The sequence below is a fragment of the Oryza brachyantha genome, chromosome 7, assembly GCF_000231095.2.
Source record: "Oryza brachyantha chromosome 7, ObraRS2, whole genome shotgun sequence".
NCBI classification, from domain to species: Eukaryota; Viridiplantae; Streptophyta; class Magnoliopsida; order Poales; family Poaceae; genus Oryza; species Oryza brachyantha.
This window is the reverse complement of record NC_023169.2, coordinates 17,617,698-17,634,043: the sequence shown is the minus strand read 5'-3', so window position 1 is coordinate 17,634,043 and position 16,346 is coordinate 17,617,698. Positions and strand designations below refer to the sequence as shown.

Here is a 16,346-nt window from a genome sequence, read left to right as displayed (position 1 = left end):
TGTCCCAACTGCTCCTCCTCCTCCTCTCTTCTACTTCACACTTTGGACCACTCGACCAGCCACCACTTCAGTAGATGTCAAGAACACACGAGAAAAACCTCAAGGCAGCCATGAAAAACCAAAAGTTTCAAAAAACGGATAGGTTTATGCAGAGATCAGTAGCTTGGTTGAAGAAGCACAGGTGATTCAATTTCAGGCTACAAAAATATAACAAGAGTTCTGCCTAGTTTCCAGTGCTTCCTTTTTGTAGTTACATCTGAAGCTGTCCTTGATTTAGCCTTTTTTCACAGAGAGACCTGTTCAGTGGTTCTTTGATTCTTGTATTTTTTTTCCCCGGCTTCTGGCACATCAGGATGGTACTAATTACAATTCCATCCGGTGATGCAAATCATGAGCTGATGATTTGATGGTATTATGTTTTTTTTTTTACTTCCTAGTCTGGTTGTTTTACAAGTTTGGCATGACTGAGTCCTCGTGTTCAGGCCTGTGAAGGTTGTGCAGAATGTACAGTGAAGCCGACGACAGGAAGATGCAGACCGAGTAGCTCAGAAGGTCCAGCCCCGTGGTTATCTTCACCATCTTGCTCCTCTCAAACATCTTCACCAGAAGAATCATCACGATGACATGCCCTACTTTTGTTTTCAGTTCGTCGAGGGAGGTAATCTTCATCCACTTTGGTCTTTCCTGAAACGAGAAACAAAATGAACGGTCACTTTTTTTTCTGAAGTCTATTACGATTACAGAATGCAGAACGGCGTACATATTTCTGAAATCAGGCAAACAGACGCGTGATGCGCCTAGCGGGTTACAAGTTCATCAGCAGTAAGTGCTGAAATGTTCAAGGGTGTTTTGGAATAATAAGATGATTAGATACCTTCAAAGCAAACATCCCAAACAACGATGATCCCTGCAGAGCTCTGTCAGATTCAGAAGGTACATCAGTAGAAGTATTGCTGATGAATAACCCGTACAGACCCATCCCAAAGATCAGCATGACTGTTCCGGCGAGATAAACATCTGCAGAAGCAGGTTAGAGTTCAATCATTGTACGTACCAAATTATTGCAAGAGTTGATAAAGAATACAGAATATTATATGAAGCATACAGTAACCTACCATCCTACCAACCTCTAACTAGTAACATCAGAAATTTAAGGTGTGATGGTTACAGTTTGTCACCAAAAGCTTTATTATATAACGAGCTCCTTGGTTGAGGTGTCACAAACATACGGAGTATGGAGTAGAATCACTGTGAAAGATACCTCTCTTTGTGCTGGTAGCTGACTGAATGAAACTTTCAGTAGTTCTTACAGGCAGAATTTTCAGAGTTTAGGTAAATACATTGTTTCCTTTGGATCAAAATAAAAGAAAGAACTTTCAGTAAATTTCATAAAAATCAACATGTATATAATTTTTTTAACATACTTGAAATGGTACTTTGAGGTACCATATTTTTTAATATAAAAAATTGATATTAAAGTTATTAGATACCTTGAATTACTAAAAGTTTACACTAATTTGTTACCTCGAGTTAATTTCTTAAGCACCATAAAAGTTTCCATATCATAAAACCACACTGCAACAAAGTTATCCCAGATTGATCGATTTAAGGCCTCACACCACAAAACTATAGATTTGATATCAATTCTATCAAAAAACTATAGCTTTTGTAACCTATAAAAAAACAATGCTATGAATCTGAACTCTAAAATTTGTAGTTCGTTGTGAAATAGATTCTAATCCGTTATGGAAATATCTCATCGTTTTTGCATGCTTCAAATAGTAATGAAAGATTGACAAGATAGATTAATATGTAATATATCACTACATAATGTACACTACATAAATATACATTTTCAAATTCGATTGTATAAAAGAACAAGTTAAACTTTACTACTATACACATATAGAGTCATATTTATCTTTTGACAATCTATAGAAGTCAAAATTAACCTTGTTTGTTATTGTAGTGATATATCATACTTAATCTATTTTGTTATTTTTTTAAAACTTTTTCATAACAATTTATGACATGAAAGAAGCAAGGGGATATCTTCTCGAGGGTTTAAAAGAGTTTCCCATTTCTTTGATAACTTCATCACTAAATCTATAGTTATATAATACAAGACCTTAAATCTACAGTGTTGTAATAATTAGTTAAAGTATATATTGTTTTGTAAAAATTACTCCCTCCACCCCATAATATAAGAAATAACTATTTCTTATATTTAACTAGCATATGTTTCACCATCAAAATGTCCTACTATATTACAAGCATGGATACGTACCCTAGATACGTACCCTAGGTAATCTAAACGAGGAGGTGATTATAACTTTTTTTTTGAAAGAAGGCCACCGGTTTACCCCGGTGCGGTATATATTAGGAGAATAGAGAAATATACAAAGCACCATACTACAAAATCGTGACAATGAACAATTTTGCATTATAACTCTTTTTTGGCTTTTATGTTAGTAATAGTTATGCCTTATATCATGGGATTGAGAGAATACTAAACACCTAATGGAATGGGCATCTCACCAATGGCCTCGACAACTTTTAGGACCATCTGCCCTGTATGGACACCTTTGAGACAGCCCGTCCAATATACACTGTACGCCTCTTTTATGTAAACACAGCCCTGTTCACGAGTAGACGCAAGATGATCATTGATCAGAATCAGAGCCAGGAATCATATTGACATGGTCGTTTGCAAGAAACTCCTATTCCTGACCAAACAATTCTTGCTCTGATCGGAAGCATCGGGTGATGAAATTGAAACGGATAAGATCGCTTACATTGAGGAAGCAGAGGAGGGAGCCGGCAAGTGATCCGGCAACCGCGAGAAGAGCCAGGAATCGGAAATCGAAGATCACCTGCGTGCCGCATGAAAGGCAGAATTTTTAGCCCGATTTATTACTAATAAAAACCAGATCTTGGAAAGAACAGAGCAAAGGGCGTAGTACCCTCTCGACGGTGGTCTCTACGGCGGTGGACTTGGCGGCGGCGGCGGTGGGAGGAGGTGCAATGGCGCCGTTGGCCCCGCTCACGATCCCGTACCCTCGCGGCTTGTTGGCCGCTGAGGAGCCATCGGAGGAGCCTCGCGGCACAGCGTCCGCGGTGGTGGCCACGCCGTCGCCGGACGAGGAGGAGGCGACCGCCACGAGCCGGCGGCGAGGGACCAGCGGGGCGGCGGCGTGGACCGGCGCAAAGAGGCAGCCGCCGCGCAGGAAGAGAGCGGCGGCGGTCATCGCGCGCGCGCGCGTGCGTGCGTGCGTCGGAGTCGCCGGCTGCTGCGCGTGGCAAGCGGCACGTGAGAGGAGAGGCTGAGAGCTCACCGGTGATGCACCCAGCCGCCGGTCGCGTTGCGTTCGAGACGGCTTTGTGTGGTGCGAATTCGAGGAGGAGAGGAGAGGCCGGGAGGAGGAGATGGGGTTTCTGGCGCGCGATGGCGACCGCGAGGCTCTCTGCACCGTTGCCTGCATTTGCCGCGCATTTTCTCGCGCGCGTAACGTGACGCACGCAACGGCACATCACACACTGTGTGGTTTGACCGTTGTCTCGACCGGTTTCGAATTTGGAGAGGAATATAAGTAATTATCTCCAAATTTATCAAATATTATATTTCTTTCTGAATTCTGATCCATTAGACTGTTACGGACTTATGGCAGTATTAAGTTTTCCCTTATCAAATATTGCGTGGAATCATAGTTACTGGTGGCCTGCTAATGGTCTTAAATTCAAACCGCACCTAGTCTAATCCATACTAATTAGGTATAAATATAATCAATATTATGTCTTACTAATATGTTGGACTCTTATCAGCTTACGACAGTATTGGGTTTTTTCTTACCGTTTTGTTTATCGCTATCTAGTGCTTGGTGGAATTATAGTTGCCGGTGGCCTACTAATGGTCTTAAATCCAAACCGTACCTAGTCTAATCCATACTTGTTAGGTATAAATATAATCAAATATCATATGTCTTTTTGAATTTTGATCTGTTAGGCTCTTATCGGCTTATAGCAGTATTGGGTTTTCCTTACCGTTTTGCTTAAAGTTACCACTATCTAGTGCCTGGTAGAATCATAATTACTGGCGGCCTGCTAATGGTCTTAAATCCAAACCACACACCTAGTCTAATCCATACTAGTTAGTTAGGTATAATGAACAATGTCAATCCAATTCATCTCAAAAAAAAAAAACAGTCAAATTCATTGAACATCAATTAAAAACCAAACCAAACCAACCCAGCCCATTTTGGTAGAACGGGTTCATCCACTTACGGTGTGTTTGGTTGGCTAAAGATCGCTGAATGGGAGATGACTGCCCTAGCTTTTTAATGTATTTGGTTTGTGAGCGAAGTTGGATAAGGCGTCCATGAAGAGAATATTCCATAAAAATATTGGATGGATGTATCTAATCAAATTGGCCGGATAAGCTCATCCACTCTCACTAATATTGATCATTAGCGTGCTTTGTCATTAAATAGTAATTACCTTTCCACAAAATAGCCCTACTGCTGCACCTCTACACAATCTAACGGTATAGCATAGAAGCATCTCGTTCGTTCGATCTGGTGCAATGGACGGTTCACATCTATCCAAGGGTACTCTAAAAAAATTCTAGATCATACATATCCATCCAACCAAACATAAATCTGGTTTATCATTCCCCTAAAAATATGAATAATCATATCTTATCTCACCTTAACCATCAAACCAAACACACTCCTACTCAACCCATTTCTAATCTACACGCCATCATCACAAACTGAATAAACCAGAGTAGACGATTGCAATCAGGAACGATTCAGCAAGCTGATCAAGTAACAAGTGGAAGAAGCAGTAGTGAACTCGACGATTGGAATACAACACGTGACGTGGCCCATAACTTCTGTAGACACCCATAGCCCGTTTGATGTATAAGAAGCTAACAATTTACAAGCCCAATGTAGTACTGGACTGGGCGTAAAGTGGAAAGCAAATCAACGCATAGGCCCATTTGGGAGAGCAAAGCGTCAAATTTAGGTCAAGACAAAAGCCCATCAGAAAGCTTGGCTCAGAGCTTTTGTCCGCATCCGATTTGTCCCAGACAAGAGCATCGGAGCACACACGCCACAGTGGTTACTGGATTTTTGGAACCTTCTATAAATTTAGCCCACTCCTTCTTTTGAAAAAAAACTTTTATTTAAAAATCATGTAGAACCACCAGAGTCTCTTGCTGTAATTACGTTGCTGAAACAATCCTACTCGCAAGGATCATTCACAGTGACTGTTCCCAGGTCGAATGCTGCTACCAAATCGCGACTCACGCGTCGAAGCCTCAAAGATAGTGCAAATTCTGCTCTCATATGCTTAAACAAAAGACTGGAACAGGGCATCCAACACATAACACACAGTCAGCGAGACAAACAGTTTGGTTACACCGCAATGTACCATCATCACACGGGAACATAGAAGCAAAGCACCGCCATGTCGCCAAACAGTGTGACGCTTTTCAGCTGAAACTGACCAAGATTCATAATACGAAGCCACGCATCACGCAACGCAGCCTCACGACACATATCGCCACAGCCCTGATGGCCCCAAAACCCTGGGCCAAATCATAAACTTTGTCCACTTCTCTCACGGGCATCGCATGATCGAGCCATCGTCCACGTCCCCTAGGACATCAAACACGCCCCTTCGCCGACCACGAAACCGGAAAAGGCAACACCCCCCCCCAACAAAATATCGTCGCCCCCAAATGCACGGCCCAGACGCGACGAAGGGAGAAAAAAAATCAATCCGCAGCGACAATAGGACGATGTTTGGCTTTTTTTCATACATCGATATATTTATAAATAAAAATAATATATATACATATTATTTGAAAGGTAACATTGAAAAATAGATTTTGGTATAACCTCAAAATAAACTCTAAATTTTTAATTTTAATTTTGGTTTATAAGGGCAAGTACTACGCTAGCGTTGGAGACATCACTTTTGTAAAAAAAAAAACCCAACCTGCCTTGCAGTCGGCCATCCTGTCTGCTCGACTGCTTGTGCTCCAAGAGATAAGTTCAGTACTATTGTATAGCCTGTAGATAATAAATTTTTAATAATTTATTTATAGTTGTTCTTAACAACAACAAAAACATTAAACAACTTATAGATAATGAAATAGACTTTAGGTATAACATGTTTTTTTAACTGTCCATAGGATAGATTCGAGATGTTTATAAGCAATCACCGTCTGTGAATTTGAACATCTCGTAAGTCTAATCAGAACCAAGAATACGGGGTGCATAGCGGAAACCGAAAAGACAGGGGGGCATAATGGAAGGGACGGTGCCCTTGGGGAGGTAGGGGAGTTGCGGCGGAGGGCGGTGCCACGCGCGGGGCGCGAAGAGCGACCGCAACTTATCCGCGCCCTCATCGCCTCGCCCCGGCTCCGCGCGCCCAGGAAATCCCGCGCGGCCAATCACAGCGCGCGCCCCCGTGATCGCGATCCGACTCACTCACTCACCCCCACCCGCGCAGGTCCCCGTCACACACCGCCGCCGCCGCCTCCCCGTCATCCGCCAACGTGTCGCGCCTTTCCGCCACCAGCTCGCCGCGAAACCCCTTCGGCCGCGAGCCCGGCGCGTCCGGTCCTCTCGTCGTCGCGGAGCAACCTATACATTCGCGGCTCCCCCCACACTCTCCTGCTTGCTTCTTGCCCCTCCTCTTGCAGAGGGAAACAACACAAGAACAGGAGGAGAGAGTGCACAGGTTTTGTTAATTGTAGATTTGTAGTGGTTATTTTTAGTGACTTTGGGAGGTGTGTGTGTGTTGATTAGCGTGTAAAGATGTCGTCTTTGGTGTCGACGCCGTTCGCGACGGCAACGGGGGCGGCGCAGAAGAAGCTGGGGGTGACCGTGCCGCTGCTGCACTCGTTCCTGCTGAGCAGGCGGCAGCCGGCGGCGGGGAGGGGGCGGGCGGCAGCGATACGGTGCACGGTGGCCGGGAACGGGCTGTTCACGCAGACGAAGCCGGAGGTGAGGCGGGTGGTGCCGCCGGAGGGGGACGCGTCGCGGCGAGGGGTGCCGCGGGTGAAGGTGGTGTACGTCGTGCTGGAGGCGCAGTACCAGTCGTCGGTGACGGCGGCGGTGCGGGAGCTGAACGCCGACCCGCGCCGCCAGGCGGAGTTCGAGGTGGTGGGGTACCTCGTCGAGGAGCTCCGGGACGAGGAGACGTACAAGACCTTCTGCGCCGACCTCGCCGGCGCCAATGTGTTCATCGGCTCGCTCATCTTCGTGGAGGAGCTGGCGCTCAAGGTGAAGGCCGCCGTCGAGAAGGAGCGCGACCGGATGGACGCCGTGCTCGTCTTCCCGTCCATGCCGGAGGTCATGCGGCTCAACAAGCTCGGCTCCTTCAGCATGTCGCAGCTCGGCCAGTCCAAGAGCCCCTTCTTCCAGCTCTTCAAGCGCAAGAAGAACTCCGGCGGCTTCGCCGAGAGCATGCTCAAGCTCGTCCGCACCCTGCCCAAGGTGCTCAAGTACCTGCCCTCCGACAAGGCGCAGGACGCCCGGCTCTACATCCTCAGCCTCCAGTTCTGGCTCGGCGGCTCGCCGGACAACCTCCAGAACTTCCTCAAGATGATCGCCGTCTCCTACGTGCCGGCGCTCAGGGGCGCCGACATCAAGTACGACGACCCCGTCCTCTTCCTCGACGCCGGCATCTGGCACCCGCTCGCGCCCACCATGTACGACGACGTCAAGGAGTACCTCAACTGGTACGGCACCCGCCGCGACGCCAACGACAAGCTCCAGGACCCCGACGCGCCGGTCATCGGCCTCGTCCTGCAGAGGAGCCACATTGTCACCGGCGACGACGGCCACTACGTCGCCGTGATCATGGAGCTGGAGGCCAAGGGTGCCAAGGTCATCCCCATCTTCGCCGGCGGCCTCGACTTCTCCGGCCCCGCGCAGCGCTACCTCGTCGACCCCATCACCGGCAAGCCGTTCGTCAACGCGGTGGTGTCGCTCACCGGGTTCGCGCTCGTCGGAGGCCCCGCGAGGCAGGACCACCCCAAGGCGATCGCCGCGCTGCAGAAGCTCGACGTCCCCTACATCGTCGCGCTGCCGCTCGTGTTCCAGACCACGGAGGAGTGGCTGAACAGCACCCTGGGCCTGCACCCGATTCAGGTGGCGCTGCAGGTTGCGCTCCCGGAGCTCGACGGCGGCATGGAGCCCATTGTGTTCGCCGGCCGTGACCCCAGAACAGGCAAGGACGGACACCTCCAGATTCCTTTTGGTCTGAAATGTTATGTTTGCAGGTGATCCTCTGTACTTGAAGCTGATCCTGAGCCTGGTGCGTGTGTTTTCCTCTGTTCGATGCAGGGAAGTCACATGCGCTGCACAAGAGGGTGGAGCAGCTCTGCACAAGAGCAATCAGATGGGCAGAACTCAAGAGGAAAACTAAGGTACGGAATTCCACGCAGTTCCTGTACATTTGTATATACTTTATGTATCTGGACAATTGCATTGTTTCTGCTAGCAAAGGCAACCAAATGTCACATCTGAATAGTTCTGACTTCACTTCGTTCATCTCTGGGGATTTAAGATAGCATGCTGAATAAACATATTAGCTTAATTTCTTCACTGTCATTTCGAAAACTGGTGCTTGCTTCTATTCTTGTACATTCAATGCCACAATCCTGCTATTAAGTAGTATCCAGTAATGCATGGTTACTATGAAGTTCATTGAGAAGTGATCTGCCATGCAAGCATTAGCTCCCAATTGAAACTTATCCTTCAAATGGAACAATGGGCTCGTTCCCAAGATGGGGTTCCAAGCGGTCTAATCAGCACACGCAAAACAAGAATAGTCATTAGCATATAATTAATTAAATATTAGCTATTATAAACTTAAAAATGGATTAGTATGATTTTTTAAAACAACTTTCATATAATTTTTTAACAAAAATGTAACGTTTAGTAGTTCGGGAAACGTGCGCACGAAAAAAGAGTAGGAATTTGAAGTCAATAGTGCATCGCGAACGAGCCCAATATGATCATGGGAAAACATAGTCAATACTTTGTTCAACTCTCAAACTGGCATTAGATCAATTAACTGTTCCATCGCCTGAAGAATTCATGCGCATAACGGTGATACAAACTTGCTATGAGAATCCATGTGATTCATACCATAACACAAAGTTCAGTGAAAATGTAATGGATACATTGTAGTATTGCATATAAGCTGAAACTACCTACTGACTGAAGTCCCAGTCCTTCAAATGAAACAATATGACCATGTGTAGGGGGGAAAAAAATCAAAAGTTTACGTGCATGATCCTAGTATATGCTATCTAGTTTGCAGTTTCACCAAAAGTTCCTCGGTGGAAATACCCATTCTCAATTATTGTATGATGTCTAAGTTTGCACGGACACACAGAAATAGTTACCTTCTTTGTTTGTCTGCTACAGGTGGAGAAGAAACTGGCAATCACTGTTTTCAGCTTCCCGCCAGACAAAGGCAATGTTGGGACAGCAGCATACCTGAACGTTTTCAACTCCATTTACTCCGTCCTCCAAGATCTCAAGAAGGATGGCTACAATGTTGAGGGACTTCCAGACACAGCAGAGGCTCTCATTGAGGAGGTTATTCATGATAAAGAGGCCCAATTTAACAGTCCCAACCTCAATGTTGCTTACCGCATGAATGTCCGTGAGTACCAGACACTTACTCCCTATGCACCCTTGCTGGAGGAGAACTGGGGCAAACCACCTGGGAACCTCAATTCTGATGGTGAAAACCTCCTTGTCTATGGGAAACAGTATGGCAATGTTTTCATTGGAGTTCAACCCACTTTTGGCTATGAAGGAGATCCAATGCGGCTTCTGTTCTCAAAATCTGCAAGCCCTCACCATGGCTTTGCAGCATACTACACCTTTGTTGAGAAGATCTTCCAGGCAGATGCTGTTCTGCACTTCGGTACCCATGGATCTCTTGAGTTCATGCCAGGGAAGCAGGTTGGTATGAGTGATGCATGCTATCCTGACAGTCTCATTGGCAACATCCCCAACATCTACTACTATGCAGCAAACAACCCATCAGAAGCAACTGTTGCCAAGCGCAGAAGCTATGCAAACACCATAAGCTACCTTACACCACCAGCTGAAAATGCTGGTCTCTACAAGGGGCTCAAGCAGCTTTCAGAGCTCATCTCCTCTTACCAATCTCTCAAGGACACAGGACGTGGCCCACAGATTGTGAGTTCAATCATTAGCACTGCAAAACAATGCAATCTCGACAAGGATGTTCCCTTGCCCGAGGAAGGTGTGGAGCTTCCACCAAATGAGCGTGACCTTATTGTTGGAAAGGTGTATGCCAAGATCATGGAAATAGAATCACGCCTCCTGCCATGCGGTCTGCATGTGATAGGTGAGCCACCAAGTGCCATCGAGGCTGTGGCCACCTTGGTGAACATTGCTGCCCTCGATCGCCCAGAGGAGGGAATATACTCACTGCCCAGCATACTTGCTCAGACAGTGGGCAGGAACATTGAAGATGTGTACAGAGGAAGCGACAAGGGAATACTGGCTGATGTTGAACTTTTGAGGCAAATAACTGAAGCTTCGCGTGGTTCCATCACTGCCTTTGTTGAGAAGACTACAAACAGCAAAGGGCAAGTTGTTGATGTTACAAACAAACTAAGCACCATGCTTGGTTTTGGTCTATCAGAACCATGGGTACAGTACTTGTCCAAAACCAAGTTCATCAGGGCAGACAGAGAGAAGTTGAGAATCTTGTTTACATTCTTGGGAGAATGCTTGAAGCTGGTTGTGGCAGATAATGAGCTGGGAAGCTTGAAGCTTGCCCTCGAGGGAAGTTATGTTGAGCCTGGCCCTGGTGGTGATCCAATCCGTAACCCGAAGGTTCTCCCAACAGGGAAGAACATACATGCTCTTGACCCTCAGGCAATCCCAACTACAGCTGCCATGAAGAGCGCCAAAATTGTTGTAGACCGTCTGCTGGAGCGGCAAAAGATTGACAATGGTGGCAAGTATCCTGAGACAGTTGCACTTGTCTTGTGGGGCACCGATAACATCAAGACGTATGGTGAGTCATTGGCCCAGGTGCTCTGGATGATTGGTGTGCGCCCGGTCGCCGACACCTTTGGACGTGTCAACCGTGTGGAACCTGTCAGCCTTGAGGAACTTGGACGTCCCAGGATTGACGTAGTTGTCAATTGCTCGGGTGTCTTCAGAGATCTTTTCATCAACCAGGTATGAATTCTGGCCCTACGCCCCTGCCTTACATATGTAGATCTTTTTGCACATGCAAGTAAAAAATCATTGCTGCAGTAATGTACTTATGGAATACACTTGATGCAGATGAATCTACTGGACCGGGCAGTGAAGATGGTTGCCGAACTGGATGAGCCAGAAGAGATGAACTACGTGCGCAAGCATGCACAGGAGCAGGCACAGGAACTTGGTGTTTCAGTAAGAGAGGCAGCAACAAGGGTGTTCTCAAATGCATCAGGCTCTTACTCATCGAATGTGAATTTGGCAGTGGAGAATGCATCATGGACTGATGAGAAGCAGCTCCAGGACATGTACCTGAGTCGTAAGTCTTTTGCATTTGACAGTGATGCTCCAGGGGCAGGCATGAAAGAGAAACGCAAGGCGTTTGAGCTTGCTCTAGCAACAGCAGATGCCACATTCCAGAACCTAGACTCATCGGAGATTTCACTGACAGATGTGAGCCACTATTTTGACTCGGACCCAACAAAGCTGGTGCAGGGACTGCGCAAGGATGGGCGTGCACCTTCCTCATATATAGCAGATACAACCACGGCAAATGCGCAGGTGAGGACATTGTCAGAGACAGTCCGCCTTGATGCAAGGACAAAGCTACTGAACCCTAAGTGGTATGAAGGTATGATGAAAAGTGGCTATGAAGGAGTTAGAGAGATTGAGAAGCGGCTGACAAATACAGTTGGATGGAGTGCAACATCTGGACAAGTTGACAACTGGGTTTATGAGGAGGCAAATTCCACCTTTATTGAAGATGAGGCTATGAGGAAGAGGCTCATGGATACCAACCCAAATTCATTCAGGAAGCTAGTCCAGACCTTCCTAGAAGCTAGTGGCAGAGGCTACTGGGAGACATCAGAGGAAAACTTGGAAAAGCTCAGGGAACTCTACTCTGAGGTTGAAGACAAGATCGAAGGAATTGACCGGTAAACTTATTTGATCAAACAGATCCTGCATTCAACCAAGGAGAAATCCTTCTGTCTCACTGAATTGAGAGTTGAGACTTGTACAATTTGTGTAATTTATAAAGAAGTTGTAACATGACATACATGAGGATACAGTGTTACAACGAGGGTGGTTGTGAATGAAAATGGAGCATGAGTAGAAGTTCTTTCTTTGGAATATTTCACTTACTGTCACTTGTTCATTTGCACCCCAAAATTTGATACTTATTTGGAATTAAAGCAGGTGGTTGTAAACACAGAACAGCAGTAACTATCTTAACAAAGAGCTATACTAGAGTTTTGCGATTCTTCAACATTTGTATTGCAACAACATAAAAACGGGAATTTCCAAAAGGGCAGGGAGTTCCTGCAATTCATTATAGAAGGACAGAATTGATTCAGTTTGTAAAAACAGGTTTTCAGCCAACAGTAAAATGTGTGTTATCCTAATGTGGCCACATATGACTACAGTAGCAAGCAAAAAATGAGAACCTTAGCACTTGAATTGTCAACATTGCAATCTTAAAATAACTTCTGCATCCGATTCTACATGTAAATGACATCAGGAAACAGTACAATATCTTGCTCAACAAAAAGGGCGTTAAACTGAACTTACAGCTGAAATGGATGGCAGAGGAGCAAAACAATATACTGAATAACCACTGTTTTGTTTTCCCTTGCCAACCCGAAGTATACAGTTTCAATGAATTCCTATGTCAGATCAATTCCATAAGAAATGGATCACCTGAAGCCATGGCTCTGATTAGCTCTACAAAATCTTTCTCATTCTGAACCTTCATAGGGTACACTGCATGTGCTTGAGCAGAGTATATTGTTGCAAAAGTGGCATTTGATGGCATATTTGTCCTATAAACAAGTTTGGTCAAAGCTTTTGATTCAAAATTGCTTGGCAAATCCATTGCAAGGAACAACATGGGGACAGCAATACTATGATGAATGTCTAAGCTTCTGATAGCTTGAACTAGATATGAAAAGTCGCCAATATGGCGTCTAGGTATGTAGAATATCTCACTGTTGCAATGAATTATCTTATCTTCACTGACACTTCTTTTGTAGTTGGCCTGATATTGAAATGGGAAGCTAGCAATTGCCTTTTTTACCATATCTGCTTGGTTAACGAACCATTCAATTTTATTGCCATGTAAGGGGACATCTGACCATGATTCCTTCACCTATGGAGAAACAGATGAGTTAATTTGATAGGACTAAAAAAATCACACGTATATTTTATGACCAGGACACAAGCATGAACCTTGTTAGTTATCCAGAGCTTAGCCTTGTCAAAATCATAGAGGTTCCAGTAATTGAGGATCATATGATCCTGAAGGAACATAAATCCCTCAGCACCTGAAAACCGATCAAACACCTTTGGCAAGGACCTATAGTGAAAATATATTAGTGAGTTGTTAAAAATTTGCAAGATTTGTATATTCAAGCAGATAAAGCCTTACAGGATGCAGTAAGATTATGAGTTATTATGAATTGAAGTGTAACATTTTTTGTTGATTGGTTAGAAACTTGGAACCTTAAATATCAAGCTGATTGCACTCACTTGTAAGCTTGTGCCAGGTTGCTCACTTCGACTGCAAGATCTGAATTGCTTTGCTCTGAAAGAATAACAACTGCCCTGAATATACGACCATAAAGTAGCCTCCACTCAAGTGCAACACGGTCCACAGGTACAGTGCAGTGCACTATAAGCACAACATCACCTAAGTGCTTCCTCCATTTTATGAGATTGTCAATCTCAGTGCTTACTTCCCCAATCTCCTCAACACCAAGATGCACCGCAGGCAGTTTCTTGGGGACAAACACCTGCTTGTCCCCATGTCCAATGGTTGCCCTTGGCCGATCAATCTCTAACGACATCAACCTTGGCTGCTGGTAGCCAACAGAGACCAGATCTTGCAGCCACGCAGCCATGAACTGCAAATCCTTCTCTCCCCAGAACCCGTCCTCAGCCATTGCATAACTCAAATCAAGAATACGTTCAAAGAGTGTCTGTTTATATGACCGCCACTCCATTAGGAAATCTATCATCCTCCCTACATTGACATGGATATCCTTCTCATCATCAAATGGATGAGCATGCACATTATCCACACGGTGCACAGTCGGTGGGTAAACCACTAAGTAACCCCCAATCTCCCACAATATTCGCTGTGACCAATACCCACGTATAACATCTGCTGCCATTGGACTCACTGATACTGGCAATGCAAGCCCCCAAAATGCAGGTGAATGGAACAGTGTATTAACTGAATTGACTGGAGCCATGATGCCCTGAGGAAGTGCGACCTTAGGTGCATCTGCATCAAACCGGAGATCGAAAGGCTCCATCTCCGATGACTTCCGGGTGAAGTAGAACACAGCATCAACATCTGGTAGGCCATTGCACAGCCCCTGCTGTATGAACTGCCCTCCACCGAACACCTGCGTGTAGAACTCCTCCACACCCACCTCCCCGGCTTTGTGCAGCGGCAATCCCCGCGGCCAGACCGACGGCTGCCCAAAGTGCACGTATGGATTCACCACCGTGCGGTTTGGATCCGCATGGCTGTACTGCAAGAGCACGTCGCCGCCTTGGCGCTGGTCCAGATCGACATCGAAGTGCCTGGTGAGGTTATTGCCCTGGACGGCGTTGCGCGCGTCCGCGTCGTAGATGACGCGCGCGCCGCGCTGCACGGCGAAGAGGTACGCGGCGGCCTTGCGGGCGTGGCCCCGTTCGGGGAGGAAGGCAACGGAGCGGAAGCCGAGGCGGGCCTGGTCGGCGAGCGTGAGCAGCGCGGCGCCCGGGTGCGACCAGTCGGGGGGCGTCGTCTCGTCGGTCACGGCGAGGAGCTGCCACCCGGGGACGGCGGGCAGCGGGCGGTGGCGCACATGGTGGGGCGCCGCGGAGAAGACGATCCACCGGGAGGCGCGTAGCGCGGGGAGCGGCGAGGAGGGGAGCACCGGGAGAGGGGGCACGCGGGACCAGGCGACAGACGGGTACACCAGCCTGCGCGCCGCTGGGCCGGACCGGGCGGAGGCGAGGCAGAGCGCGGAGGGGGACGCGCCGCCGCGGAGGAGCAGCAGCAGGAACGGTACCGCCGCGAGCGCCGCGAGGACGACGTAGACGAGACGGCATCTGGAGGAGGAGGCCGAGGCGTGCGGCGGTGCCATTTTGGGCGTGGTCAGTGCTAGTTGCGGGTGGGAGAGGCGACTTGGTGGCGGTGTGGAGTACCACTACTCCACGCGGTAGTGGCGCTGTCGAGCTCTGGTCCACCGGAGTGCTCGCGCCGGCGGTTCGGCCGGCGAGGGGGCCGGTTCGTTGAGCTGTTCAGTCGAGGAGGGTGCCATTTTGGACCAAACCATGGGCCTTCGTGGGCCGTAGATGGGCCACTTATTTATGGGCCTTTGCTTTATTGCCTTCTCTTCTCGTGCGAATTTTTTATTTTTAGTTTCATTTAATAAACAATTTACAAAACTATATTTTTATTTAAAAAATTACAAATCTAATCTTCTCACGTTCTTCTGGGGGCGGAATGTATAAAACACTCTCTGAAAGGGGGCACGGGAGTTGACGTGGTAGCCGACGGGAGGCCCCGGGGATGACCATAATCGGCGTGATGACAGTTTGCCAGTTTAGCCCATTACTGTAAGGACGACAAGGGGACAAATTGCTAAACTGCTACGCGTGCTTTGGAACTCAATCACAAATAACAAACTATTACACACGCCTTGAAACTCAACTGCCATTGACCAGAGGTCGAACATCGGACCTCTAGTCTCTATGATACGACAGAAGAGAGTGGTGGTGCCCACCAAGCCATCAAAAAACGTGTGATTAAATAATTATATATGTTATAAATATATGTATCAAACCGTGGTTCAATCGTCCGATCTGAGGCACGCACGGCAATTTAGTAATTTGTCTCCTTGCTGCTCAAGGGTCTAAACTATAAAACTACCATCGCCGTCCCATGCGGTCTCCCTACCGTCTATCACGCAACTCCCGTGTCCTTCTATTGGACTGGACATTTTATATATTCTGCTCTCTAGAAGGGCACGATGATGTTAGATTTTAAATTTTTAAAATAAAAATATAGTTTTGTAA

At 46.8% G+C, this 16,346-nt stretch overlaps 3 protein-coding genes and 1 long non-coding RNA gene across 4 annotated transcripts; 1 reads left to right on the top strand and 3 right to left on the bottom strand.

Moving 5' to 3' along the window:
• Window positions 1-163: 163 nt before the first annotated feature.
• On the bottom strand, window positions 164-3,391 carry LOC102714663. The gene is made up of 5 exons (XM_006658847.3): window positions 2,964-3,391; window positions 2,796-2,873; window positions 2,539-2,638; window positions 875-1,017; window positions 164-684 (listed from the first exon to the last, which is right to left on the bottom strand). Exons 1-5 carry the CDS (start codon window positions 3,246-3,248, stop codon window positions 448-450), a joined length of 843 nt encoding a protein of 280 aa, XP_006658910.2. The 5' UTR covers window positions 3,249-3,391; the 3' UTR covers window positions 164-447.
• Window positions 3,392-6,679: 3,288 nt separating this feature from the next.
• On the top strand, window positions 6,680-12,407 carry LOC102717356 (magnesium-chelatase subunit ChlH, chloroplastic). The gene is made up of 4 exons (XM_006657993.3): window positions 6,680-8,244; window positions 8,361-8,443; window positions 9,450-11,252; window positions 11,361-12,407. Exons 1-4 carry the CDS (start codon window positions 6,828-6,830, stop codon window positions 12,213-12,215), a joined length of 4,158 nt encoding a protein of 1,385 aa, XP_006658056.1. The 5' UTR covers window positions 6,680-6,827; the 3' UTR covers window positions 12,216-12,407.
• Window positions 8,452-9,513, bottom strand: LOC107304658. The gene is made up of 2 exons (XR_001550724.1): window positions 9,428-9,513; window positions 8,452-8,820 (listed from the first exon to the last, which is right to left on the bottom strand). It is a non-coding gene; the product is annotated as an uncharacterized LOC107304658 (long non-coding RNA).
• A 325-nt stretch (window positions 12,408-12,732) lies between the features above and the next one.
• Window positions 12,733-15,501, bottom strand: LOC102714392 (probable glycosyltransferase STELLO1). Its single transcript, XM_040525763.1, has 3 exons — window positions 13,803-15,501; window positions 13,503-13,629; window positions 12,733-13,422 (listed from the first exon to the last, which is right to left on the bottom strand). The coding sequence occupies exons 1-3, from the start codon at window positions 15,410-15,412 to the stop codon at window positions 12,946-12,948; spliced, it is 2,214 nt and encodes a 737-aa protein (XP_040381697.1). The 5' UTR covers window positions 15,413-15,501; the 3' UTR covers window positions 12,733-12,945.
• Window positions 15,502-16,346: the final 845 nt, after the last annotated feature.

Bases quoted from the DNA above. Each gene is read 5' to 3' on its own strand.
- LOC102714663 (XM_006658847.3), bottom strand. From the start codon at position 3,248: ATGACCGCCGCCGCTCTCTTCCTGCGCGGCGGCTGCCTCTTTGCGCCG. The intron at 1,018-2,538 runs GTGAGATGCCCA...CTGCTTCTGCAG, and splicing joins AAAAGTTGTCGAGGCCATTG to ATGTTTATCTCGCCGGAACA. The intron at 685-874 runs GTATCTAATCAT...TTCTCGTTTCAG, and splicing joins TTGGGATGTTTGCTTTGAAG to GAAAGACCAAAGTGGATGAA.
- LOC102717356 (XM_006657993.3), top strand. From the start codon at position 6,828: ATGTCGTCTTTGGTGTCGACGCCGTTCGCGACGGCAACGGGGGCGGCG. The intron at 8,245-8,360 runs GCAAGGACGGAC...TGTTCGATGCAG, and splicing joins CGGCCGTGACCCCAGAACAG to GGAAGTCACATGCGCTGCAC. The intron at 11,253-11,360 runs GTATGAATTCTG...CACTTGATGCAG, and splicing joins GAGATCTTTTCATCAACCAG to ATGAATCTACTGGACCGGGC.
- LOC102714392 (XM_040525763.1), bottom strand. From the start codon at position 15,412: ATGGCACCGCCGCACGCCTCGGCCTCCTCCTCCAGATGCCGTCTCGTC. The intron at 13,630-13,802 runs GTGAGTGCAATC...TTTTCACTATAG, and splicing joins AACCTGGCACAAGCTTACAA to GTCCTTGCCAAAGGTGTTTG. The intron at 13,423-13,502 runs GTTCATGCTTGT...GTTTCTCCATAG, and splicing joins AGCTCTGGATAACTAACAAG to GTGAAGGAATCATGGTCAGA.